This window comes from Diplotaxodon limnothrissa, linkage group LG16 (genome assembly GCF_057381915.1).
Source record: "Diplotaxodon limnothrissa isolate DT_005_m linkage group LG16, D_limnothrissa_male_GT1.1, whole genome shotgun sequence".
NCBI classification, from domain to species: Eukaryota; Metazoa; Chordata; class Actinopteri; order Cichliformes; family Cichlidae; genus Diplotaxodon; species Diplotaxodon limnothrissa.
Window position 1 is genome coordinate 14321917 of NC_140611.1, and position 26108 is coordinate 14348024.

General features: G+C 42.1%; 3 protein-coding genes across 3 annotated transcripts; 2 read left to right on the forward strand and 1 right to left on the reverse strand.

The window, feature by feature from the left end:
* Nucleotides 1–2496: 2496 nt before the first annotated feature.
* hspd1 (heat shock 60 protein 1) lies at nt 2497–11405 on the reverse strand. The gene is made up of 11 exons (XM_085374068.1): nt 11321–11405; nt 9501–9676; nt 7433–7768; nt 7258–7353; nt 7053–7146; nt 5079–5247; nt 4861–4960; nt 4529–4774; nt 4276–4450; nt 4005–4183; nt 2497–3887 (listed from the first exon to the last, which is right to left on the reverse strand). The coding sequence occupies exons 2-11, from the start codon at nt 9672–9674 to the stop codon at nt 3738–3740; spliced, it is 1719 nt and encodes a 572-aa protein (XP_085230194.1). The 5' UTR covers nt 9675–9676; nt 11321–11405; the 3' UTR covers nt 2497–3737.
* A 487-nt stretch (nt 11406–11892) lies between these two features.
* Nucleotides 11893–15529, forward strand: hspe1 (heat shock 10 protein 1). Its single transcript, XM_085374414.1, has 4 exons — nt 11893–12012; nt 13905–14060; nt 15150–15239; nt 15320–15529. Exons 1-4 carry the CDS (start codon nt 11893–11895, stop codon nt 15368–15370), a joined length of 417 nt encoding a protein of 138 aa, XP_085230540.1. The 3' UTR covers nt 15371–15529.
* Nucleotides 15530–16881: 1352 nt separating this feature from the next.
* mob4 (MOB family member 4, phocein) lies at nt 16882–25309 on the forward strand. The gene is made up of 8 exons (XM_085374028.1): nt 16882–16942; nt 17615–17677; nt 19328–19428; nt 19884–19926; nt 20224–20310; nt 20407–20486; nt 21156–21267; nt 23521–25309. Exons 1-8 carry the CDS (start codon nt 16883–16885, stop codon nt 23653–23655), a joined length of 681 nt encoding a protein of 226 aa, XP_085230154.1. The 5' UTR covers nt 16882; the 3' UTR covers nt 23656–25309.
* Nucleotides 25310–26108: the final 799 nt, after the last annotated feature.

Sequence of the window (26108 nt, forward strand, 5' to 3'; positions counted from 1 at the left end):
ACTTTTAGTTGTAGTTGAGCTGTTATCTGTTCCATCGTATAGACATGTCTAGTTTTCAGAAGCCACTGGGCAACCGTGGGTGTTTCTGGTTTGAGCCAGTGAATTGTTATCATTTTTCTTGCAGTCATAAGGAGGAGATGCAGGAGAAAGTGCTGCTCATAGGAGAAACCATCACGAAAGATATCCAACAAAAAGATCAGGGGATCCATTGGGAGGTTGACTGACAATATGTTTTGTATAATGTTCTTGACATCCATCCAGTACTGTTGTATGTAAACAGAGTCCCAAAAAATATGCGTCTGGTCCCCCACAAACCCACACCCTCTCCAACACTTATCACTGACACTACTTTTGGATAGAAAGGTTTTCAGTGGAGTTCTAAAAAATCTTAATTTAACCTTCCAGTCAAATTCCTTCCACATCTGACTACCCACCCCTCTATGGCAGCCACAACAGACACTCTCCCATGTGACATCATCCAACATTATATTGAGTTCCATTTCCCATTGTTGTTTTATATGATAGGCATTATCAGACATGTCAATCAGCAGCTTCTGGTAAATCAAAGACACTTGGTTTTTCAATGTACCTGACTTTTCAAGCAGTTTTATAAAATGGTTTTCCAACCCGATTGGTTCTCTTCTAATATTGTCCCAGTCTTTATGCTTTGTAATGTAGTCCCTTAACTGTAAGTATCTATAGTGGTCCCTGGGGATAAAGCATATTTAGCCCTTAGCTGGGCAAAACTTTTAAGAGTATTCTTTTCAAACAGCTGATTGACTGTAATCAATCCTTTCTCCACTCACCTTTCAAAACTCCGATCTGACAACGATGGAAGGAACTCAACATTTCCATTTATGGGAACAGCTCGAGACATGGTCAAATTCCCTTTTAGCATTTTTAACACTTGGTTCCAAATATTTACAGTGTGCTTGACCCATGGGTTAGTTATTTTAATCTTTTTCCGTGATTGGGGGTTGAGAAATGGGAGACTCCGAAGGGAGATACCTGGTAATGAATACTCTTCCATAGATACCCACTGCGTTTCTGAATCACAAATAATCCAGGCAGCCATTGATTTTAATTGAGCTGCCCAGTAGTACATTCTGAAGTTTTTTTCCTTTCCAGACATTAACATTTTGAGTCTGACCCTTGGTCGTTTATTCTGCCAGATAAATTTGGATGTAATGCGTTCTAATAATTTGAATGCAGACTGTGGGATCAAAATGGGTAGGTGCTGAAATAGGAATAATAGGCGTGGAAGAATATTCATCCTTATACATTCAATGAACTGAGTTTTTAACACAATAAATGGTTCAGCCATAAACTAGGACAGCAGTCTCCAACTTTTTTTGCGCCACGGACCGGTTTATGCCCGACAATATTTTCACGGACCGGCCTTTAAGGTGTCGCGGGTAAATACAACAAAATAAAACTAGTACCGGTACTGAAAAAAATAAGATTTATTCATAACACACGTGAAAAGACCCAGGAAAACAGAGTTAACGATAAAAACGATAACAAAATAACTCTGAAAACCGATAAAAACCCTGAAAACCATACATTTCACACCTGAGCCTCAACTCTCGCGCCCCGGTACCGGTCCGAGGCCCGGGGGCCGCTGAACTAGTACACCTTTTAATCACATGTGGGTGACACAGCTCCAGTCTAGCTGTGCCTCAGGGGTGGGCAATTCCAGGCCTCGAGGGCCGGTGTCCTGCAGGTTTTAGATCTCACCCTGGGTCAACAAACCTGAATCAAATGATTAGTTCATTACCAGGCCTCTGGAGAACTTCAAGACATGTTGAGGAGGTCATTTAGCAATTTGAATCAGCTGTGTTGGATCAAGGACACATCTAAGACCTGCAGGACACCGGCCCTCGAGGCCTGGAGTTCCCCACCCCTGCTGTACATAATGCCATCGGTGGGTCGGAGTCATTTTGCCAAAGCATAAGTAGCTGACAAAAAAAAAAAAAAAAAAAAGCCCTGTAGTGTATTCTGAGGTCCTCTGGCCTGGTGATGGGGACATACTGGGTTTCTAAATGGTCCTAACAGCTTCATAGAGGCAAAGTGTGCTCACTTTGGTCCCAAAGTTATAGAGCCATTCCTGACTTAGTGTGACGATTATTAACCGTTTACTGAGGTTAAACATTAAAGCCAACTTTGACAGGAACTACTGTAGCAAAACACTCTGGGTACAGTGACCTCTCCGCATTCAATAAGGCCTGAATGGTTTGGAAACAGGTGGGAGCGACTGGACAAACTGTGTATATGCAGAAATCTGTACTTAATCCTCCATCTGCTAATGTTTATGCACAAGTTTCATCTGTATCGTTTTCATGGTTGTACTAGCAAGACATCTTCAGCTTCTGCCTGGATGGTTGAACAAAAGGTGAGCTTTGGTTGAGAAGACAAACTTAACCCCAACCTGCTTTACTAAAGGAAGCAGACTGATTTGTGGAGACTACATAGCAGAAACAAACATGAATCTGCACATCAGAATAAGAGTTTATTAATGAAAATTAAAAAAGAAACCACAATTAACATCTACACGAAAGAGTAGTGGAACCATCACTGCTGTTTGGAATAAAGTAGCAAGACAAAGATCACTCTCCGGTTGCTTTCTGTGAGTGCTGTGCCACGATGGAGGAAACGAGGATTTCACATCTACTCCATAGCAAAGGATCCCGAGCCCCTCACATACAATCAGCTGTACACTCCGATGCAGAAACGCGACTCGGTAAACATTCAGACTACACGGGCTCCTGACGACGCTCCACTTCTGGTCACTTAGGCACTCTTTGTCCAGTTGTAACAAGACAAGATGGAGAAAGGCTCCGTGTATGTACGAAAACTGCTTTAATTCAATCACAGATGAATTCAAGTCAATCACAGACAACACATACAAATAATTAAAAAAAAAAGAAAAAAAGACAAGAGTGAAGGACAGATGCTGAGGCTCTGTGGTCCATTTAAGGATAGTTACAGTTTATTCCACCCTGCTCATTTCCCTTTTGTAGCTCATTGTCAAACTCATTTTGGATTGTGTTGTAGAGGTTCAGGGTAACAAGGAGTTGCAACACTAAACTAAATCTGGGCAAAAATTCAGGCCGTCTACCTTTCAAAGAACATTGGACTTGTGCAAAACCCATACCCTCCATTTATGGAAAGCAATCCCATGTGAACCCAACATGAAACCTGAAACACAGCCTCCCGATGAGCAGGTGAGAGCTGTGCTTCTGAGTACAGCTGGGTCACTGGAAAGCAAAGGCGTGAAGAAGGCCGCTCTCACTCAGAGACAGCCGATGAAGAGACACAAGAGGACGGAGACCCAGATGTTCTGGAGTTTAGAAGTTTTACTCCTTGTTTCCCTACAACAGATGTAGTGAGTACAAAGTTTATGATCTAAAGACCCACACGGGAAATACATCAGGTAGAAATAAACTGGAACCATCCTCAAATATGAACACTGCTGAATTTCCTTCTTCACTGGTATTAGTTTAAGTCTGTTGAGCATTTGACGAGGAGTTAAGTGCTAATGGAAAAGGTTTGAGGAGGACTCTAGTGTAGCAGGTGGACTCGTGGGCTCAAGTCTTTTGAGCATTTACCAAACATTTGCATCTCTGACATATTCGTCGTCAGTCCGTCCATCACTGTGGGCAGAGCTCAGTGGGGGCAGTTCTCCAGCTCCACTAAGCTCCTGATTGAGTCTGTACACAAAGATCAGGAGGAGTGGCTCAGAAACCCATTCCACCCCCCATACCGCCCATGCCTCCCATGCCCCCTGGCATTTCCTTCTCCTCCTTGGGGAGCTCTGTGACGACAGCCTCAGCAGTGGAGAGCAGAGATGCTACTCCTGCAGCATCCATCAGTGCTGTCCTCACCACCTGTAAGAGGAGGAAATAAAAAGTTAAAGCTCCTCCATAATCTGCCATGAAAAAAACCCAAAACAAAAAGCTATATAGCATCCATCTTGCGAGTGAATGTGATTGGCTGAGCTGTACCTTTGTGGGGTCAATGATGCCCTTCTCCACCATATTGACGTACTCTCCCTGCATGGCATCGTAGCCCGTCCCAGGGGATCCCAGCAGGATCTTTTCCACAACGAGTGAACCCTCCACGCCTGCGTTTTTGGCAATGGTCATGGCAGGAATACGAAGCGCCCGTCTGATGATGTCCACACCTGTTTAGATCGAGGCGCTGGTTAAAACCGAAGCTCGTATGTAACCCTAGGAGTATGGGTGTTACCGAGAAGAGGCTAAAGCACAATCTTACCGATCTTCTGGTCAGAGTTGGCAGTTTTGAGGGCGTCGAGGGCGGGGATGCAGCGCAGCAGGGCACAACCTCCTCCAGGAACAATGCCCTCCTCAACAGCTGCCCTGGTGGCATTCAGAGCATCTGTCACGCGGTCCTTCTTCTCATTCACCTCCACATCACTTGTTCCTCCCACCTGAAATAGAGCAAAGGTGTCACAGCTTTGCCTCTCCACAGGAAAAACCACTCATCCACAAATGGTGCCGAATCCAACCTTGAGCACGGCGACTCCATCCGAAAGCTTTGCCAGCCTCTCGTTGAGCTTCTCCTTCTCGTAGTCACTGGTGGTGCTTTCCAGCTGCTCGGCGATCTCTGCCGCCCGTTTCTCAATCTCAGCCGAGCTGCCTCCTCCCCTCAGCAGCAGGGTGTCGTCTTTAGTGATCTGCACCTCGCCGACCTTGCCGAAGTCATGAGCCTGGATGTCCTCAAGAGCCAGGCCCAGAGCCTCATCCCCAAACACCTACAGATACACAAAGAACGATATACCATCAGATGGCAGTTCAGATTTATAAAGAGTTGCCACACTTAAGACTGATGAGAACCTACAGTCCCCCCAGTGGCGATGGCCATATCCTTCAACTGGTTCTTCCTGTTGTCGCCAAAGCCTGGGGCTTTAACTGCTACCACCTGAAGCCCAACCTTCAGCCTGAAAATAAATAAATAAATAGCTACTACACATTCAAAGTTCCCTCAGTGTAGTTTTCTCTTTTTTCCTTAAGCAGTTAACATGCATCTCAGTCCCCGACTTCACAACAACAATGTACCTGTTGAGAACCAAGGTGCTCAGAGCTTCTCCATCCACGTCCTCTGCCACGATAACCAGAGGTTTACGGTGCTGGTTGGCAATTTCCAGAGCTGGCACAATGCTCTGGACACTGGAGATCTTCTTCTCACTCAGCAGCAGGTAGGCATCCTGGAACTCACACTTCTGGCCTGGTAGAAACAGGAAGAAACAAGACTTGGCACATGAAAACCATTCACAGTTTAATGGTTACAAAACCTGCATGTTTTACTGTTAAATCCAGTCAGCACACAGTATCGATGTTAGACGGATAAGTTTGAAAGCATGCTTCTGTCTTTTTTTTTTTTTTTTTTTTTTTTTTTTTACACACTTCAAATTTGTCTGTAAAGATTATATTTTGATGCAAGTGAAAACACTAACAATTCAATAAAGCAAACCGTTTCAACACTGTCACAGATAGGGATGGGTACCATTCTGACATAAACGGTAGTAACCAGACCGAAAAGCAGCGCACATTTCGGTGCTTTATTTTCCTGAGCTGTGATACACTTTAGATTCTAGCCAATCATTTTACGTTTCCGAGGATAGTAGGCGGGGCCAGGTACGTACGTTCTTTTAGAGCAGAGCTACAGATTAAAAATGCCCAAGCTGAAGCGGTCAAAAGTCTGGCTGTACTTCACAGCAAAATATGCAAACTCAGCAGCCTGCAACAAGTGCTTTAAGCTGATACTGTGATACTGTCAAAGGAGGTAACACCAAGAATCCGATGAAACACCTGGCGACGCATAGCGGGTTTTTTTAAAAGCCGAAAAAATGCGCCGTATTTGATAGCTTGCTGTGAGACCTCACACCGAGCGCATCTACTGCGGGTGGGTTGCCTGTTATCAGACCCGGAGTTAGCAACATCCCCCAAAAACACGAAGAGGAGAGTCCTGGCCCCTAGCCCTGCCAGTGTAGCAGAAATGATGACGGATGATGATGCAGCAGCAGCCGTTCTTCTCTGCGTGAGTAGCTTAATGTTGTTCGTGTGCAATTTACGTTGAGTACGCTAACCACGTTATTACATGAATGCATGTAAGGTGAACTAGCAAACATCATCATAGCTACATGATGCTGTCTTCTTGTGGAAAACAGTTAAACATGAGAGGTTTTTGGACAAAGTTTGTGTTTTTTTTCCATTGTTTAAGCACTGCTTCCAGCCAAGAGTGATACCATATATGCCCCATAGCTGCAGAAAAGGCTAACATTGTTATCTTTTTACAAAAAAACAAACAAACAGCTGAACATGAGAGGTTTTTGGACCAATTTTGTGTTCTCCATTCTTTAAGCACCGGTTAAGCACTGGCACCGTTTCAAAAGTACCGGTTTGGCACCGGTATCAGATAAAACCTAAACGATACCCATACCTAGTCACAGATAATGACTTGTGTTTAAAACACTGTCAGATGATCTTCTGGGGTGCTTGCCCTTTCCCTGATTATCAATGCGTTATTTCCAAATACCTTCTGCAAAGCATACACTTTCTCCAGCAGGGGGCAGCACTTAACAAGTCAGTGTGTTGAGATGTTTTTGGAAGCACACTGCTGTTGAACTTTAGACCCCATTACCTCAATGGACTTTGCCTATTTTCCAAGTCACCACTGAATACAAATGCCTTGTCTGGGCTCACTGCCCCACCTGGTGGTGCAAACCAATATTACATGAAATAACACATTTACAAAGTGTCTAACACAGATTCAGACAAAACCTATAAAATAAAAATTTAAGAAACTAACATGTTATGCTGGACATTCTAGTCAGGCAGCTACAAAGAGATAAATGGCAACAACTAAAGAGGATAAATAGTTTAGATACGGTTTGTTTGTTGTGATCCTGTAGGAGGACAGTGGGACTCTTACAAGCCTTTCACACTAACTGGTCATTTTATAATGAGTGCACAGCACCGGTTTATCAGTTAAAACTTTTAGCACAGCTGAAACCTGTTCAGCAGCCTTACCTTTGGCAGTGTTGATGAAGTAAGGGGAGATGTACCCACGGTCAAACTTCATACCCTCAATGATCTCCAGCTCATCATGCAGAGTCTTCCCATCCTGGCAAATTGAACCAAACATTTACAAGCTGTCCTCAAAAATCAGACAGTAAATGTTCATTGGACGAGTAAATGAGGTTTTCTCCAGCAGGAGGAAATCTCTGAAACCAACCTTCACGGTGATGACTCCCTTGCGGCCAACTTTCTTCATGGCATTAGAAATGATGTTGCCAATCTCCACATCTCCATTGGCTGAGATTGTAGCAACCTGAAAGAGCAGACTCATAATTAAAGCTCAAATCCCAAATGCCCGAGGCCCCATGGAGACAGCAGAAACATTACCATACCTGTGCGATCTCCTCGGGGGTTGTGACGGGCTTTGAAAGGTTCTTCAGCTCGTTGATGATGGTTTCTACAGCCATCATGACACCTCGGCGAATCTCCACGGGGTTCGCACCTTTGCTGATGTTGTCGAAACCTTCCTTGGCGATGGCGCGAGCCAGTACAGTGGCGGTGGTCGTGCCGTCGCCGGCCTCCTCGTTGGTGTTGTTGGCCACATCCTGCACCAGCTTGGCACCAATGTTCTTGTACTTGTCCTTCAGATCAATGCTCTTTGCCACCGTCACGCCATCCTTGGTGACCTTTGGACTGCCCCAGCTCTGCTCGATGATGACAGTGCGACCCTGAAATGAGCCAGAAAGTTGTGAGATGAAAAGTTCTGCACATATGTTTCACAAAGACAAATAATCACTTTCATCTCCAGTATTTTCTTAAGTCTATGCCATTTGTTGCATTGCAAGAGGCATTTAGCATAATGATTAATGCATTTTGTTTAACACTTGGCTGATGAAGGACTTAGGCTAGCATATCTGCTTTATTAGTCCAAATACATCTCAATTCTTTGCTGAAATTAAACCTGCTTTTGGCAAGAAATTCAGTGATTTCCCTTCTCTGCCTGTAGAGGGCAGGGTACCCCTTTGTGGCATCAAGTCAAAGTGTACAAATATCTAGCTGTAAGAGCCCCAGTTCTGCCCACCTTTTGTTCAAATATCTGTATTTATTAGTGCCAACCACTCAGTAAAGTTGGCCCAATGCAAGACCAGGAGCTGAAAGCCTACACCAGGGGTCGGCAACCTGCGGCTCTTTAGTCCTTGTACTGCGGCTCCGCGTGGTTTGGGAAAATAAATTAGAAGTATTTAGCTGAAGTGTATTATTTATTATTTATTTATGTTAGTTCTTTTTTTAACTTTTAGTTCTAAATTGGAAGATTATTGTAATATTGAAATGTAAAAATAAAATTATATTCTATTATTTTTTCATCGCTCAAAATAAGCGTCACACTCGCGGAAGCCAGTATACCCGCCGAAACGCTGTGCATTTATCGAGACTTTCAACCCCAGGTAGGCCAATTACGGATCTTCGGAGCCACATTATGTCAGCAGCTGTTCTCCACCGTGAACTATGTTAAAAACAAACACCGCTCATGCCTCACAGATGACAGCTTACAGTCCTGCGTAAAGATGAAAGTGACTTCGTACAGCCCCGATTTGCAGACTCTGTGCGCAGAGGTTCAGGAGCAGAAGTCCCATTGTAAACATACCACAGCAGACCCGACGATGTTTCCGTGAACATGCTTTTCAGCATCTCTTTATTGACCACTTTTCACACACGGTTGCTGTACGCATACAGCCGGCTGTAGCTTTTCAGCTCACAGCCCGACACACACCAACACAACAGCAGAGCGAGCACAGACGTTGAGGTGGCAAGGTGTGATTGCGGGTGCAGCTCAGGTGCGTCTGCCTCCGCTGCAGCGGCGTTTCAGACCACGCCCCGCCACACACATTAACCAGGTAAAATACATATTTAGGCAGAATTTTGCAAATATCTATTTTTCATTTTTCAGCAGCATAATGCTTTTTTTCCCCAATTAGATTTTAAAAGTCAGGTCAAGGCTCCAACAGCCCAAAGGCAATATAAGGGTGGTGGCTCACAACAGTTTTTGTTTGCTACATGGATCATTTTAGTTCAGCTGGGTGTCTTTCCTTTTGTTATATTTCTTTAAGAGTTAAAAATGTGTTAATTACATTAATAAAATGTGATTTTCTCTGTAGCACTTCGTGGATTTCATAAGCAACACACCTTAGTTGTTCACACAAAGCACAAGGTAAAAAACAATATATACAGTGTTATCTTCATTTTAGATGTCAAAACGTATTAGCGGCTCCCAGTGTTTTCTTTTGTGTGGAAACGGGCTCCAAATGGCTCTTTGGGTCTTAAAGGTTGCTGACCCCTGGCCTACACCAACACTCAGTGTAAGATATTAAGGATCTTTCTGTACAGTCTCCTAGAAAACTGGTCTAATATTCAAGAAAAAAAAAAAAAAAAAAAAAAAAAAAAAAGCAAAGGGGGCGTTACCTTTGGGCCCATGGTGACAGCCACGGCATCAGCCAGCAGGTCCACTCCCTGCAGCATGAGGGCACGAGCGTCAGCCCCAAACTTCACATCCTTGGCGTAGGCTCGTGTGAGGTGGGGAGCCAGCGCGCGGCTCACAGGCCTCACCTGCCTCATGACTGTGGCTAAACGAAACATGTCTGTGGGAGGAAAACACAGGTTAGGCCATAATGATGACTCCAAGTATCCCAAAGTTTAATTACATTTCTTCGCATATGTAATAAGTACACCCCTAGTGGCCGCAGACGGCATGACATGAGACTTGTGAATGAATGAATAAAGGAACATCTCCAGTTGTACTAAACAACAAGGGGGCAGAGTCCCCTGGACTTATCATTAATCTGCAAGTTTAATGGTTTTAAGTGTTACCAATACTGGTTTTGGCCTGCCTACCTACATATTAAAAGTAAAGAGAGGTGCAGCTGAATACATTTTATTAATAGTTGAACAACACAATCTGACAGCCAGAATATCTGAAAATGTGTCAATTAAGTGGTTGAAACTGGAAGATATTTCATTAACCTCCTAAGACCTGAACTCTTCCACAGCATGCATTTTTAATTTCTCTTTGATATTTGGACATATTGGGGCCCGATGAATGTAAAAACAAAGAATAACTAGTTTTGTTTTTTTTAAACACCTGATTTTTGTTTCTAAGAAAAATGACAGCCACATGAGGATATTCGATTAAAATTTTGATAGAACAGTAGCAGTGTAATGTCCTTGTAACAAACGAACAAACCAAAGAAAGAGCCTGGAACATTCTTTAACATTCATTAAGGGGTTAGTAAAAATGACAAGGTAGCCCCAGAGCCAACCTGTTAAAACCAGTTAGGAAAACCTGTCAGTGACTTCAGTCAGCCAGATCACACCGGCTTAGCGAATAATGACCATATTTTAATCATTGAGTAACATATCAATTATCAAAAAGTAGAAATTGTAAATTATTGGGTACTGCAAGAACAACAAGCTATTACGAGTTTAAACTGTGCAGCAGTAGTATGCAAGAGCCCCTTGTCGGTTATCGGCGATTTTTAAATGGGGTTTACAACCATGGATTGTTATTAAGGTCTAAGGACCACAGGATTGTAACCCCAGATAATCCATGTTTTTAAAAGTCGTGTACAACACCACCCCCGCGACTTTATCCCCATTCTTGTTGTAATTACTTGAGGTTAAGCTGTATTTAAGCTACTGAGCGACCAATAACCATAGTAAATTCAGTGCAGATGAATATAAAAAAATCAATTAAGTGTAACTACTTCAAAATATGTGATAGTTGACTAAAAGATGTTCTAAATGCTTGAGTCTCTTGACTGTTAATTCTATGCGCATTGACCGTGACTGGATTAAGAAACGTCCACCCCACGCGTGCGCTCTTCAGGTCGTGCGTCACAAGGTCAAATTTGTGAAAGCACGTGTGGAAGTGCTTTCTCCATCCCTGCTCAGCTCATACACGGTCTCACTGCGAGGTTTTAACTGCTTTTAATCACTCGCTATCTTCCTCTTACTCCACACGAGCAAAGCACATTTAACAGTCGAGACAATACACTTACGAGGAGAGCACAGAGAAAGCTAGCCTGTCGGTTAAAGTCTGTAGTCACACTCGTGTGTCCTTGCAGTTAGAAGGGGAAGAAATATGTTAGCGCGGAGCTATCAAACTCGAGCCTCCTGAGCAGCATGCGCAGAATGTACTCTACATAAAAGCTAGCGCTATTCGCGAGTATTCGGGCTGTAACGTAAACTGAGTAGCTTCAGACACTTGCAGCAGTGTCCACACTTACCTGTGAGTTGAGGTAAAGGCTTGCTGCTAGCCGGTCTGCAAGACGGAATGATATAACGACTGGAGGAGAGAACAATCGTGTGGAGTAACGGAGACAGAACTGCACATGGCCTAGCACATCCGGGTTATGTACCGGCCCGCCCAGACTGTGTATAAACCATAACTACCTAATAAAAGTGCTCTTCTTTTAAAATTCATAATGACGTGCGGGCACACGATTACTTGAATTATAGTTCTCGATAAAATAAAGTCAAAACAGTGTGTAAAATAGGCTAATTAGGATAGAAATATGTAGAATTATAAATTAATGCTCGTTCCTGGGCAAACGGTTCCAGAATTTTCTGGCGTGCCATTGGCGGAAAAAAAAAGGGTCAAAGTTGACATTGTGCAACATTGCCTCAGCTCGGAGTGTTTCAAAGACCGAAAAGTCACTAAAGCAGTTTTAGAAAATGTCCCGTACATGTTTTGCTTTTATTAAATAATGTGTGAGCTTTTAAAAAATATTTTGATGTTGGCCTTGGGTGTACTAGAACTTTCCCTTGCGCCTGACGAGTTCAGGGCAGGTTAGTGCGCATGCGCATTCTGGATATTTCTTCACGTGGAGCTATCCTTCAGCGTACCATATTCACGCTCACCAAGGATTCGGGGTGCAGATTCACGCCGGCTCTCAGACCTCACACACGTCCAGAAATGGTAAGGTGCCTGGTTAATTTAAAAAAGGCGAACAAAAAACGAGCGTCAATCACCGCCGAGTTCTTTGATATAGGTGACGCAGTCAGTAGACGGTTTAAATAAACTGACCAGCTTTTAGTTATTCTTAGCCGCATGTTAGCTAAAGTGAACATCAGTGACAAGGTCACGCTGCAAGGGAGCTAAGAATGAGCTTAAACAAATGCACGTTTGTCTTAATGGCAAGCCACAAAGCCTAAAACTAGATGAGGGATCATAAGACCTGTATACAAGTACAGCTATGAGCGCACTGTTAGCTGAAGTAAAAAGGTAAGTAATTGCACTTAGTGTAGCCATTTATTCATTCATACACACACACACACACACACATAAGGTGCAGCAAGTTTGCGTTTACCGTCAAGCTCAAGGTCACAAACCTCCAGGCATGAGATTTAGTGAGGAGCGACATGCAGTCCCATTGTTCCTGCTGAACTACTACTGACATCATGGCCTCTGAGTCAGGAGCAGCGGAAGTTTCGTTTGCTTGAAAGTAGTTTTTACAGCAGCATCCACTCAGATTGCATTCAGGACAAATGAGGTACTCAAGTACTTTATCCACCGCATTTGAGGAAAATTGAGTGCTTTTTACTGCAGTAAATCTCTTTAAAGGCTTATCAGTGTAGAGGGAGTTATACTTGTCTGTACACATTTGCTTTGGAAAAGTTGCATCACCCCTGTGTAGAAACATTGTCACAAGTAAAGGTAATGCTAATATTTAAAAATGTACGAAATCAAAAGTACTCATTGTATAGAACAGGTTACTACTAGAATTGAGTCTTGCCACTGGTCAGCCATCTTGAAATGTTATGAGACACTTAGGTGGGTAGTTCTTTTGAACCCTTGTTTAAGTAGAAACCATGTCTGCCAAAACTAGATCCTCAACTAGCTTGATACTCAATTTAAATGTAGATGTCTAGTATACATTGGTTTTCTCGTCAGGTCATAAGCCAATCAAAACACTATCAGTGGCTAAAGTATAAGGAGAAAAGTTGGTGCATCTGACAGAAATGTGGGGCTAATCATAATGAGCTTATGCAACTTGTTAAGAACTTTGTGAAAACTGCTTCGTCTGGCCTTGGATTTTATCTGGTACCAGTGAGCAGGAGGATGTTTGATCCAGGCTCAGGGCTGATTGATGTTGGTTAGTTTGTTTTATCAGTGGAGAGGTGAAGAGTCCTTGGCCTGGACCCCTCAGACATAGTGTGGAAGCTCCGCCTCCTTTCCCTACTTATCAAACTGGGACCAGTCCCACTCCATCACCCTCCTCCATCACAGTCACAAATGACCTTTACTGAAGGTCACTCATGCAGTTGCTTTTAAACAAATGTTGTCCTTAAAGTCGTGACAGAAAAAAGTTGATCAGTGTCTCTTTGAAAGGCTGCACAGCTGCTGTCCTCCCTCGTGATTTCAGACTCAAGTAGATAAGTGAGGAAAAGTTAATTTTCAGTTTAGCGGAAACTGATTGACAAAGGCTGCCTCTGTCGCTGACCTCCACCCGCTTTCTTTAACTCAAACCCAGCAGTTTATTATTCACTCATGCATTATAACCAGCATGTTTCTGTATTAACTTACAGCTTGACTTAACTGTAAGCATGTGAAGCATGTGAAGCACTGAATCTAGTTAATGTTCACATTTTAAAACCTTTGCAGCAAATCTGTGTGTGTACAGATAACACATAAGTCAGGGGAGTGGGGCGTGTTACACAAGAGAGCCAACTTAAAAGTTTGGAGTCAAATTTGTAGGATTTTTCTTTTCCTCCAACTTTTATTTCTAATGATGAATCATTAGCTGCCCAGTTCACCTAAACATAGTGTGATAGTCGTGCTAATATGTCCTGTCTTTGTGTGGTCTCCAGGCTTTCAGAAAATTCCTTCCTCTGTTTGACCGGGTGCTTGTGGAGCGCTTCACAGCAGAGACGGTAACAAAGGGGGGCATCATGCTGCCAGAGAAGTCTCAAGGCAAAGTGCTGCAGGCTACAGTGGTGGCAGTCGGACCTGGCTCTGTCACCCAGGTAAGCATACATGGCATAGCTGCTACAAGAAGAGTGTATGGTTTTTGTTTTATTTTATAAACTAAAGCTTGTTTTAGCAGTTGGTATTAAATTACATGAAAATCTCACAATTCACAATACCATTAATAAAAACAATAATTAAATTAAGAACTCTTAAACAGAAACTTTATTCCCCTCCAAAACAAGACAGTTATGAATCAGTATATCATGCTTGAGATGGGTTTTACTTTGAAAAGATTCCAATATTATAGTTATTGCTTATCCTTCAGTGTCCCTGATTGGGTTTAAAGCAGGGGTGGACAACTCCAGGCCTCGAGGGCTGGTGTCCTGCAGGTTTTAGATCTCACCCTGGGTCAACATACCTGAGTCAAATGATTAGTTCATTACCAGGCCTCTGGAGAAGTACGAGAATTGTTGAGGTCATTTAGCCATTTGAATCAGCTGCGTTGGATCAAGGACGCATCTAAAACCTGCAGGACCCCAATCCTTGAGCCCTGGAGTAACCCACCCCTGCTTTAAAGGGTTAGGCTGATGCAGCATAATTCTTTTTATGCGCACGACTCTTATTTCTGTATACACAGTTGCTCCTGCAAAAGCAAAACTGTTCAAAATAAAGTCTGTTATAGTTTTTACAATTTCTGGTTTTAGTTTTCTGAAGGTGCTGCACCTTTAAATATGATGCATTAAGAGAATAAAATCTGGACTTTACTATTTCCTGAACCCTGGTTACAGAATTGGGTTAGCACTGCTAACATAGTCAGTGTCTGGTTGACCTTCAGACTTGATCTAACCTAACCTAGGATTTTTCTCTCAATGATGCATTTGAAAACTGCAGTAAAAATGTATCTCTAAATACACAGTAGTGAACAGGACTCCTGCTGAAGCACAGATCCTCAGCCATCTGCCCTTTAAAAAGCTGTTAGGATCAGGGAAGCTACGTGTCATGTGACCATCCACTGCATGACTGTATTTTCTTGTAAATTATAGGGTGAAACAAAAATACAGATTTTTATTGATTTTTAAATATAAAAGACTCAGTAACAACTGTGGTGTTACTTCATGCCTAACATGTTTTTCTCCTTCTTTCAGAAGGGAGAAATCCATCCAGTGAGCGTTAAGGTTGGGGAGAAGGTTCTTCTACCAGAGTACGGTGGGACTAAAGTCATTTTGGATGACAAGGTGCGGTGCAGTTTCCTCAGACTCCGTCCACACTTTTGTGCTGAAATTAGTTACATTTTTTCTTGTCTTTTCTCCCATAGGACTATTTCCTGTTCCGTGATGCAGATATCCTCGGTAAATATGTTGAATGAGTCGCCAGTCCTCATGTAAAGTCCCTGACATCCCCGGAGAGAAGAAATTAAGTTCATTCATGTCTGTCTTTTTTTTTTTTTTCTTCTTTGTTCCTGTAAATAATTCTAATCATGTTTTGTTACAATAATAAAAGTGAAGACTCATTGTTGGGCTTTTCCTTTGACACACCTCCACCTGAAACTGTGTGATACTTGTGTAATCTTGGCAGAAGGAAAGTTTAATAGGCTTTTGTTCACATAAAGAAAAAAATGCAAGCACAGAAAAAGCTAAACACAAAAGGTGCTGCTATAACTTTTAGCTGTTTTGGTTTTGCTGTAGTTTTAGGTTGGCAGAGGGTGTTGTAGTTTCAGATGGTGTTGCTGCACTTCAAGTGATTGCTTTAAACCTTTGAAATCACAGTAAAACCCCAGCATTTAGTAGTATAACATTTGTAACCATAGGGTTAACGTGGGCTGGAACCAGGAATGATGTAAAGTTTCTGTATTTTCAAAGCAGAGAAGAAACAAAAACGAAACAATGTGCGACGCTGAGAGATGGAGAAAGATTTGCGTAGCTGAAAGGGAAATGAGAAATTATGTTCAAAAGTAAGGACTGCACAATAAGTTACATCTGCTAAAGTGGAACCATACTGTTCTAATTAATGTTTTTAAATCAAATATCGAACTTATATATAATGTACTGATGAATGTGGTTTTGTGGAAAATAATGCAAACCAGACGTATATTCATTTTTGACTCATTTGAACTTCAGGCAAAACTGGTTAGTTTGTAGTAAAGTATATATTAGACCGGTACAGAGCAGACCAGTTGTTCATGGTTAATACTAGGTTATAGCAAGGGTAGCAGATATCAATCTATATTTAAGGTTATCTATTAGATTCACCCACTAAATTCTCACTTTTATTCTAACTTTCAAGTGTGTTTGGGTTGGGAAATCAGCCACATGCACCCTGAAATACCTGCTTATATCTTAAATGTATATGACTAAACCCACAACGAGCAGTGCATGTGGAAGGAGCAGCACAGATCAGCTGATCAAAACAAATTATTTATTTCTAAGGAATTCTTTTCTCAGCGTTACTAAATTCGATTTTAAGGTTTCCCAACCAGCCAAATCCCACTTGAGCCTGTAACTAAGGGACCCATGACACAGAAAAACATACAGTAAAACGAAAAACTACAGATTCCTAACTAAATCACAGCGCCTCTCTTTGTAGACAAAGTGAGTAAGCTGGGTTTCCTTATAATTCAGACTTTGAGGCAGTGCACCCAGATTTCATGCGTAGCTGTAAAAACATTAAACACTGTTTTTGGTGTTTGTCAGGTTGGTCTGTGTCTTTCTCATTGGCACTTTGCAGGTATGCGAACCCCCTGCATATTGGCTAAAGAAGAGTGCCCTATCACTGATACGGGTCTCCTTACATAAGAATGAAGTTTGAGCCTCTTTGTGTTACCGTATCCGCTCAGCAGCTACAACACCGCGGCTGACGAACATCCGGGTATTCTGTCGAGATGGTCATGGCGGAGGGTACTGCAGTTCTCAGGAGGAATCGGCCTGGAACCAAGGCGAAGGTGAGTTGTGGTCTGTAGAACCACTCCAGCATGAGTACAAGAACCCTCTCCGCGGCTGGGAGAAGCTGCGTCTGTGATGCTGTACAGCATTATCGTCCTCATTTTCGCGACAACTTTGTCGCAGACAGCGTATAGGAAGGGCCTGACCTGGAAATAGCCAGCTAGCTAAGATTAGCGGTTGCTCCGTCTAGTTCCTGGAGTAATGTTAGCGACTCTTGGTCCTGCTTTCCCTGTTCTGAATAAGTGTTCGGCTTGAATAATTCCTTCGCCAGTTTGATGATACATTTTTACACATACCTCGATCCACGCGTCCGAGAAAAATTGTTAATTTCGCCGGAGCTTTGCAGGAAATAGTCATATCCCAATAGACGATACATAACTATGTAGCTAGCTATCTGCCTTCGGAGCTCAGAGTAATGTAGGAAAACTATGGCTGTTAACTTAGGTACTAACGTTTTACCCTCCGAAAAACTTCACCTGTCACCGACAGTTTGTCATCCCGTTACCCCCCTCTCCGTGTGTGTCATATATGATTTATAAACTGCCAGGATTGGCAATTTCTTTTCATTTTACGTCAGATGACAGTCACATTATATAGACTAGCTTTTGGATAACTGGCGATACATTCCAAACACTGAGTGCACACTAATACTGTCCTTCTTCATTGTGCAGGATTTCTACAACTGGCCAGATGAATCATTTGAGGAGATGGACAGCACCCTGGCTGTCCAACAGGTGGGTTGACATTTCGTGTGTGTGTGTTCCCCACTCAATTTTAGACTGTCTGGTGCTGCTGTCTTATCGCTTGAGCTTAAAGTTGCTCAAATTAGACAAGAATTTGACTACATAGAGCTCGGAAATCGCAAAGCATGTTGATAGGTACCATGTTGTTCACATAAACAAAACAAAGTTAGATCCTAGCAGGCATTAGGGAGGAAAACGGGCTAATGAATTTAATGTTGCACTGTAATAATAACCTTATGTTTACTACGTACTTTAACTAAACTGTACTGTGAGTCTGAAGAATGAGTCATTCAGATGCATAGCAGTTTTGGCTTTTATTATGGCAGGTCGTGTCATTGCAACATTTTGTGCTGTGGTGTAGCACCAGCTGCAGGAGCTTTTTTTTGTTCTCCACTGATACCAGTCATTGATACCACCTTGACTTCTGTGTGTTCACTTTCGTAGCCCGGCCACGATCACACTATCGCAGAATCTGTTTTTCAAAATCAAAGCATGAAGACTTTCTTTGATTCCAGCTATGCTGCCAGGTAGCTACAACCCAGATAACTGACACACCTAGGGTGTGTAGCATAGCAACAGCCCTACAGCATGTAACCACAACAGTTAAATATAGTGTAATTATAACTTTGTGGTATGAAATTCCTGTGATCACACTAACATATTTTTCAAAATGTTGTTGAAGGTGATACGTTTCCTTCTTCCAACTGCTACCCAAGCCAAGCTCCTTGTTGCTGCTTCCTGTCTGGAAAAGGGTTTCCATTCTAGTCACATGTGCTGTTTTGTCATTTTAAAACGTTTTAAATGTTTTAAAACGTTTATATATTCCATTATCAACTCGAACTTGCTTGAAAAACAATCCCATTATGCATTACATTAGTGATGTCACAATCCTGAGCTCTATATTCGGTCAGTGTAAATGTTGTTAAAGGTTTAAAAAACTGTGGGGGGATTTCACACTCAACCTAGTGAAGTGAGTTTATATGTATAGTAGAATTTAAAACCAAACTTTTAACCAAAGAGCTCTCTAGGTGAAACTGGATGAAGTCCTGACACAGAAAAACATTGAACTGAGGGTCAGTGACTTTAATCAGCCGGTTAAATTTGACATTTTTGACTGTGCTTGCAGGCATCATGTGTTGTCTTTACATGCCTTTGTCGGAACATGATTTTGAGACAGTTTGCAGTGTTTGCTGCTTTTTCTGACTTTAAGTAACCAAAATCTCTCCAAATTCCTCTGTGCCTTCTTTTAAGCAGTAGGGTTAGCACTGTGAGCTTTGGATTATGAGCTGTGCTTGTTGTGACATCTTGTTTTTAATAATGTTGTCACTCAAGTTTTTCTCAACATTTCTGTTGTTATTTTCTTTTTTTCCATCTGACTCACTCCTAACGTACCGGTGTGGCTGACAGTAGCCCAAACATTTACACATGTGCTGCTCTCTGCTGTGTGTGTCAGCCTACCTGGTGCGGCTCTGACTTTATTCCAAACACATTATTGGTTTGGTGCGGCACTGTTCGCATTGTCATTGGCCTTTCGTGATGTATGAACACATTCACTGTGTGTTCATCATGTGTCAGGTGATGAAAGTCAGACTGGACTGTAAGTGAGAGTCTGTACTAATGTGTGTGTTTTCTCTGTGTCAGTATATTCAGCAGAACATCCGATCAGACTGCTCCAATATCGACAAAATCCTGGAACCTCCTGAGGGTCAGGATGAGGGCGTGTGGAAGTATGAGCACCTCAGGTAAGAAGTCTTGGGGCACATATTTCTAAACAGGATCAGAGCTGCAGACAAGCATTTATAAAATGTCCTTTTATATTCTGGCAGCTCCTACACAGTATAGCAAATATATACTGTACTTTTTGTTTCTAAAACATGAAATGTTTTGCAGGCTTCATTAGTTCTGTGTTCAGTCCTGTGCTTATTTCTACTGCGTGCAATCAGTTTTTAGTAACATCTCTGAAGAAATTATTAAATTAAGTTGAATATGTAGACCAGTGCCGTTTCTAGAGATTCTTTGAACCAGTTCTTTGTTCAGATATGAGGAGCTTTCAGATAAAAAGAAAGTGAAGTATAGGCGATCGCTACTTGCTTAAATCTTGTGCTCACAGTTGGGCTAAAACCTGGCTGCAGAAGAAAAAATCATGTGATCAGAGGATATTTTGTTTTAACTCTGCTTTCATTGGATCCTTTTGTAGGCAGTTCTGCCTGGAGCTCAACGGGCTAGCTGTGAAACTGCAGGTGAGTACACTAAATCACCACAAACTTCCTTTGGTTATTTTGGGGTTTGAGCATTCTTTCGCCCCTAGAAATTCGCCTTAATCCTCTATAGATCCCGAATCAGGTCTCATTTAAGGTTTAAAAAAAATAGTGCAGTCTGCAAAAATGGTCATTGACACATAAGTCAGCAGCATGTAGGCTTGCTACTCTTTGTAAACCAGGAATATTTCTCTCTAGTGCAGAACGGTTCAGGAATATCAAGTAGTTGGTTTAGTAAGAGACTGTTAGCTGCAGTGATTTTGGTGTTTCTGCCTGCAGAGTGAGTGCCATCCAGACACCTGCACCCAGATGACAGCCACGGAGCAGTGGATCTTTTTATGTGCTGCCCACAAGACACCCAAAGAAGTGAGTCAAAGCTTCCAGCTGTCACTCAAGCTTTTCAAGCAGCTGCTCTCACATTGATGGGTTTGTGTTTGTTTTGTGATGCTGCTGCTTCCACAGTGCCCTGCCATCGATTACACCAGGCACACGCTGGACGGAGCTGCCTGCCTTCTTAATAGCAACAAATACTTCCCCAGCAGGTCAGTCGTTTTCCATTAAGCAGCTATAATTTATAGAATAGTATCAAATCAATTTCAGGTCATTGTTTAGCTGCTAAGCTGAATAACCAGACTGTTTCTGTTCACTCTTAATACTCTTGAGGCATCATTTTCAGCAGGCATCCGATTTCAGTATCCAAGCTCCAAAAGTACTCTTCAAGCTTCAAATTGACTCCAATAGGTGCTTCTACTAAAAAATCTCAGATGATTTAAAAAATGTGACCTCGATCTAAAGGTCAGAGGTCAAGTTCTCTAAAAACCCTTGTGAATGTGACAACTTGAGAACGAGGGGGGGATGTAGGATTTTTCAAATTCATACCACAGGTGTGTATTTTATTAAAAGTTATGCACAACTGTATTACTTTAAATTGCTGTTTGACAGGCATCAGCCACCACAGACATGACTTGATTACATGAGAGACGGAATAAAGTGTTGGAGGTGGGGTGGTAGTGGGTTGTAAAGTGGCTTTCATGTGCGCACACTGTAGACAGGCTAAAGCACATTTATTACAATGCCTTAGATGAGGTTGGATTTGTATGGAGAAAGTAATGGGGCACCTATACATTTCACCAGCAGCTGCTCAGCTATGGAAACCCATGCTGTGATGCTCCCAGTGCACAAGCTAAATCACCACTGGTTTGTGTCTACAGGGTGAGCATCAAGGAGTCATCAGTGGCCAAGCTGGGCTCTGTTTGTCGTCGCATCTATAGGATATTCTCTCATGCTTACTTCCATCATCGCCAGATATTTGACAAGTATGAGGTAGGCGTTTACAACCTTTGCTTCCCATCGCTCTCTGGTTGTTGCTGTCAAGCTAGAAATTCTAAAATGTGATTTTATTTGTTCCTTCCTGGTATATGGATTTGTTTTTTCTTTTTGCTGTTACAGAAATCAAACTTGAAGAGGTCATAAAGACTGTTATAGTCTCTCTTGTATTTTTAGTGTGTTCATCATTGGTTTTAAGTAAATGTGCTCTGTTCAAGTTAATTTTTCCCCATTTCATTTCCATTTCAATTGCTAAATTGATTGTAACAAAACATAGAAAAAGTGAGGCATTCCCCATCTTTGAGTGACTTCACACAATAAACTGTGGATCAGTTCTCTGCAGAAATCTAAATGATGCTTACGAACAATCAGTGCTTTACCTCCACTGTGCTCGGTGGCAGCAAACTACACACAGACTCCACGTCAGTGCATCAAATCAAACTTTTAGCCTTTTAATGGTGACACTGGTGAGCAAGCACGTTAACGTTAGCCAGCTAGCTGCTGCGTGGGATATAAGCAGTTTGTTCACAATAGCTTAACAAAAGACTATTTATACAAGTCCATAATGTCTAAGGAAAGAGGAATTTGAATGATGTGTCAACTAGTTACCATCAGCAGGGCATCCCATCCAAGGAGGGTTATTTTGAGTTTTTCTTTTCAATTATTTGTCGACATGTCCAAATCACAACTCTGAAACTGTAAGTGAAGATTTAAGATTTGCACATTTGTCTTTTTTTAATCACAGTTCTCCTCCTACTTCATCTGCCTCACCCACCACTGCTGTGTCCTCCCTTATTTCCACCTTATCTCCTGAACTCAAGTCACGGCTCCAACATAAGAAAATGTACATAAACATGTCTATTTATTACAATATTGTTACAGTTTTTGTCAGAAGATGAAACATGAGACCCTGCTGTAGCCAGCTGAACAGCTGGTTATAAGCTAACATTATGCTAGCTAATGTTAGGTTCAAGTGTCGTTAAAAAAAGAAAAAGAGAAAGAAATCACTTGTGATAAGCTGTTTGATTATTCTTTATTTATTTATGAAGTGTTTGAAGTGAATTCAGCAGCAATGGCAGTAGGGCTGGGCGATATGGCCTAAAATCCATATCATGGTATACTTTGAAGCATGTGTGGTAACAACATATCGCGATATAGTCTTCTGTATAAAGTATTTTACACACTATAAGGCGCAGTTACAAATCCTTTAATTTCCTCAAAAATCGACAGTGCACCTTATGTATGAATTCTGGTTGTGCTTACTGACCGCAAACCGATTTTATGTGGTACATGGCGTGCAGAAATCTGTCAAAAATGTTTTAGTCTGACTTTGGTAAGCTATGAAGCCACACAGCTTGATGGATTGGTGGAGCATTACGGCTACCGTAGTCAGGAGCCTCTCGGAGTAATCTGGGTCCAAAACTACGTCTACTTCAGGTCCCAAAGTCAAACGAACACTGCGGCATCACTGAGAGTTAAAAACTGTTTCTTTCATCTTTAATAAAATGATCAGCATTGCTGCTTTACCAGGTGCAACAATTAAGTTTAACATCCAGACGTCCATGAAAACAGGATTTATTAAATTTAGTTAGAGTAGAGTTAAAAGTTATCAGGAAGTTAGCTCTCTAGCTTCCACCTAAACATGATATGGCATGTTCTGACAGAGATTTCTGAAAAAATTCAAATGTACAGCTCTGCTATCACTTCCAACATAAATGAAGACAGAAAACTAAACAGCAGTGACATTTGTAGGGTTACTGAAGTTGGGCTAGCTGGTATATAATGATGTGCTACGTGATCGTAGCGTCAGAGCTATGTTAGCATAGCATTAGCACAGTGAAGCTGGAGGATGAACGCTAACTTTTTTCCACTCAATAAAAGTTAACGTGAGGGTTCCTGATGGTTAGGGACAAATGCAATTGCATGGCAGGATGCTGTAAACGGACCAAACTTCTACCGTGTACAGTTTATACCGCCCAGCCCTAAATGGCAGCATGCTTTGTTCTCTGCCATCATGAGGATTAAGGTTCATATATGCTTATTTCTCAGAAAGTAAGAGGAACGTGATCATAGGACAGGAGTGTGTTCTGAATCCATAAAGTAGAAACACACAAATGCCTCTCACCGTTCAGCTTTAGAATAAAACATTTCCAGCAGTGGAGTCTCGTGGTCTGTTTCCAGCCTCTTATAGAACACTGAACTGGTAACACACTGGCTACTGTGATCATTGCTACATATGTCTGTGTGCAGAATGAAACGTTCCTGTGTCACCGGTTCACACGCTTCGTGATGAAGTACAACCTGATGTCCAAGGACAACCTGATCGTTCCCATCCTGGAGGAGGAAGTGCAGAACACCTCTTCAGCTGGGGAGAGCGAAGCCTAAGAGACAGCTCCTGCTGCTGCCACCATAAGGGAGACACATGTAAACATATTTCTACATTACAGAGGAGACTCATTCATTACACACACACACACACACACACACACACACACACACACACACACACACACACACACCAGTGTATTGAGGCTCCCGTCTAGTAACACTGTCCATGTCCCTCCTCCCCAGTCACCTGTATCTCTAAAAGGATGTAAGGGTAAAGATGACCAGGAGCAGAGTTCAGTCATGCCTGCAGGACACAATTATTTTTTCTATTTCCACTCAGAGGTTGGGGGTACAGCCCTGCTCTCACTTCTCCTGTAGGGAAACCCTGTTCATAATCCCGCATGTCCACAGGATCCAGCTTGTGTGCTCACGGCTCCGTGGCTGCTTCCCAGCACGCTGGAGGCATTTAGTTTTCCAGCAGATGAAAACACTCATTTAGATCAATTGTGGCTGTACTTGAATTTAATGACCCTCTGTGCCTCTTTACTTCACTCGCCCACCAGTATAGCCCATCTCAGATTTATCTTCACTATATTTAGAATAAAGGGATAAATTTTTTGTTTTTTAGCACACATGAGCACCTATAATCTTATTTTAGATAAGAAATAAAGGAATCATAAATACCGTGTAAATAAGGACAACTTTAACAGCATTAACCATGAAAGCTTAAATACTGATGGGGGAACTGCAGTGTGAAAGGTTTTACCCTCCAGCAGTTCCTGATTAGAGGAGCATTCTTCAGATTTGAAGGAAATATGCAGCAGCTTTAAAGCTTGCAGTCAGTGTTTTGTATGGTTGGCTAACGTTTTAACGTTTGGAGCCCTTTTTAGTTCCCACACACTTTGACTGTCTACGTTATAACACCTTGTACTGAGCATAGAACACGAAGCAGTTCTTGCAGGTATTCATCCATCCTCAGCAGCGATGGAGCCGTGACACCACGCTGCCTCTCGCTCTGGACATCGCAGGCTAATCTTCCTCAGGCAGCTGGATTTGCAGAAAGCCTCTGTAACTATGGTGACCTGTATTGTTGAGAAAGGCCCACACTGACAGCTCTCCCTCCTTCTGTGTATATAAACCCTCTGCCACTCCTCCCTGTTTAAATTCACTCATGTTTTCTGTGCACTTTTCTCCTGACTGCTTCTGTTCTTTTTGCTTGTATTGCCTACCAGTCTGATTTGGGGGTGTCCCATGAGATGGATCACTAAATTAGCCTGCTGACTTAATAATGCTATTAAAACACAATGTAGGTGTGCGGTTCGTGTGGTAGTGAACAAAGAAAACCGTAATCTCTTAGCTCTGTATGTGTACTAGCAGTCAGATAGTCTCTTCGGCCTTTGACGTGTATAGGAAGGCTGTTTGGCTAACTCTGATCCTGCATCGTGACATGTCCCCACTTCATAATACTGTGTCCAGTGTGCCTGATGTTCTCATCTCCTGCAGCAGTGGGCAACGTTTGGCTGCTTTAAGCATTCAATAAGTCATCCAGGAAGGAGAGAACATCGGCCACATTTACATGTCGGAGCACAACCTTCTTTTACCCTCTCCCTCATTAAGTTATTTTGTGGGAGGAGCCTGATCCAACCCACTTTATTTTTTTTTATTGGACTAAAAAAATTTTTTGTTACTGTTGACATTTTCATGTCTGTTAATAAAAACAAAAAGACTATTATTCAGACGTGTGTGGTCGTGTGGTTAATCAGTGAGTCAGACATGGGAAATACTGTTTAATAAAAAATAACAGCCACGATAAAGGAAGGGAAATGTACAACTCTCGGAAAAGGGAAAAGCTAGAATATTAATACTGACAGTGAACACCCATTTAATACATTTCCATTCAAACTAAAACAGCACCTTATTTATAAAAGTCCTCAGATTAACCTGAAAGTTGATCTTTAAGGAGACCTGCTCTGCTTTCCTCATTTCCTGACGCACTGTTCTGATCATCGAGCTCATTAAACAAAGCAAACATTAACATAATGAGTTCAGGGTATGTACACGTTGGCCATTTCTACTGTTTGCTCTAATAAAGCCCCCTCAGGCTGCAAACACAGAAGCCCCACCCACCTGTAAACGCTTAACGAAGGGCAGCCAATCGTAATAAAGTTGGCTTAAAGGAAGCTAAAAGTGGCTTCAGACGGGATGAACTGAAGATCAGCGCTAATAAGAACGGTTCACTGGGAATAGTGCAATGTGACTGTTGAAACCAGTCCAAGATCAAATCTGAAAATGAGAAGAACAGGTCCGCTTAAAAGTCATTCCTGATTCATAAGGTCACTCCATATTTTTGTCCCAATTGTGTCCTATTATAAAGTAACTTCCCTTTATAAAATCCCAGAACAAACAATAGTTTAATCAGGAATTGGCATGGAAGCTCTCCCTCATCCTGAAATCTCAAATCTCCCTTCGAAAAATTAGTTTCCAGGGTCTTTTTTTAAAAAACATTTTGA

Bases quoted from the DNA above. Each gene is read 5' to 3' on its own strand.
- hspd1 (XM_085374068.1), bottom strand. From the start codon at position 9,674: ATGTTTCGTTTAGCCACAGTCATGAGGCAGGTGAGGCCTGTGAGCCGC. The intron at 7,354-7,432 runs GTATGGTAATGT...CTGCTCTTTCAG, and splicing joins CCCCCGAGGAGATCGCACAG to GTTGCTACAATCTCAGCCAA. The intron at 4,184-4,275 runs GTAAGATTGTGC...CGATCTAAACAG, and splicing joins CAACTCTGACCAGAAGATCG to GTGTGGACATCATCAGACGG.
- hspe1 (XM_085374414.1), top strand. From the start codon at position 11,893: ATGCGCATTCTGGATATTTCTTCACGTGGAGCTATCCTTCAGCGTACC. The intron at 14,061-15,149 runs GTAAGCATACAT...TCCTTCTTTCAG, and splicing joins GACCTGGCTCTGTCACCCAG to AAGGGAGAAATCCATCCAGT. The intron at 15,240-15,319 runs GTGCGGTGCAGT...TTTCTCCCATAG, and splicing joins AAGTCATTTTGGATGACAAG to GACTATTTCCTGTTCCGTGA.
- mob4 (XM_085374028.1), top strand. From the start codon at position 16,883: ATGGTCATGGCGGAGGGTACTGCAGTTCTCAGGAGGAATCGGCCTGGA. The intron at 16,943-17,614 runs GTGAGTTGTGGT...TTCATTGTGCAG, and splicing joins GGCCTGGAACCAAGGCGAAG to GATTTCTACAACTGGCCAGA. The intron at 20,487-21,155 runs GTCAGTCGTTTT...TTGTGTCTACAG, and splicing joins AACAAATACTTCCCCAGCAG to GGTGAGCATCAAGGAGTCAT.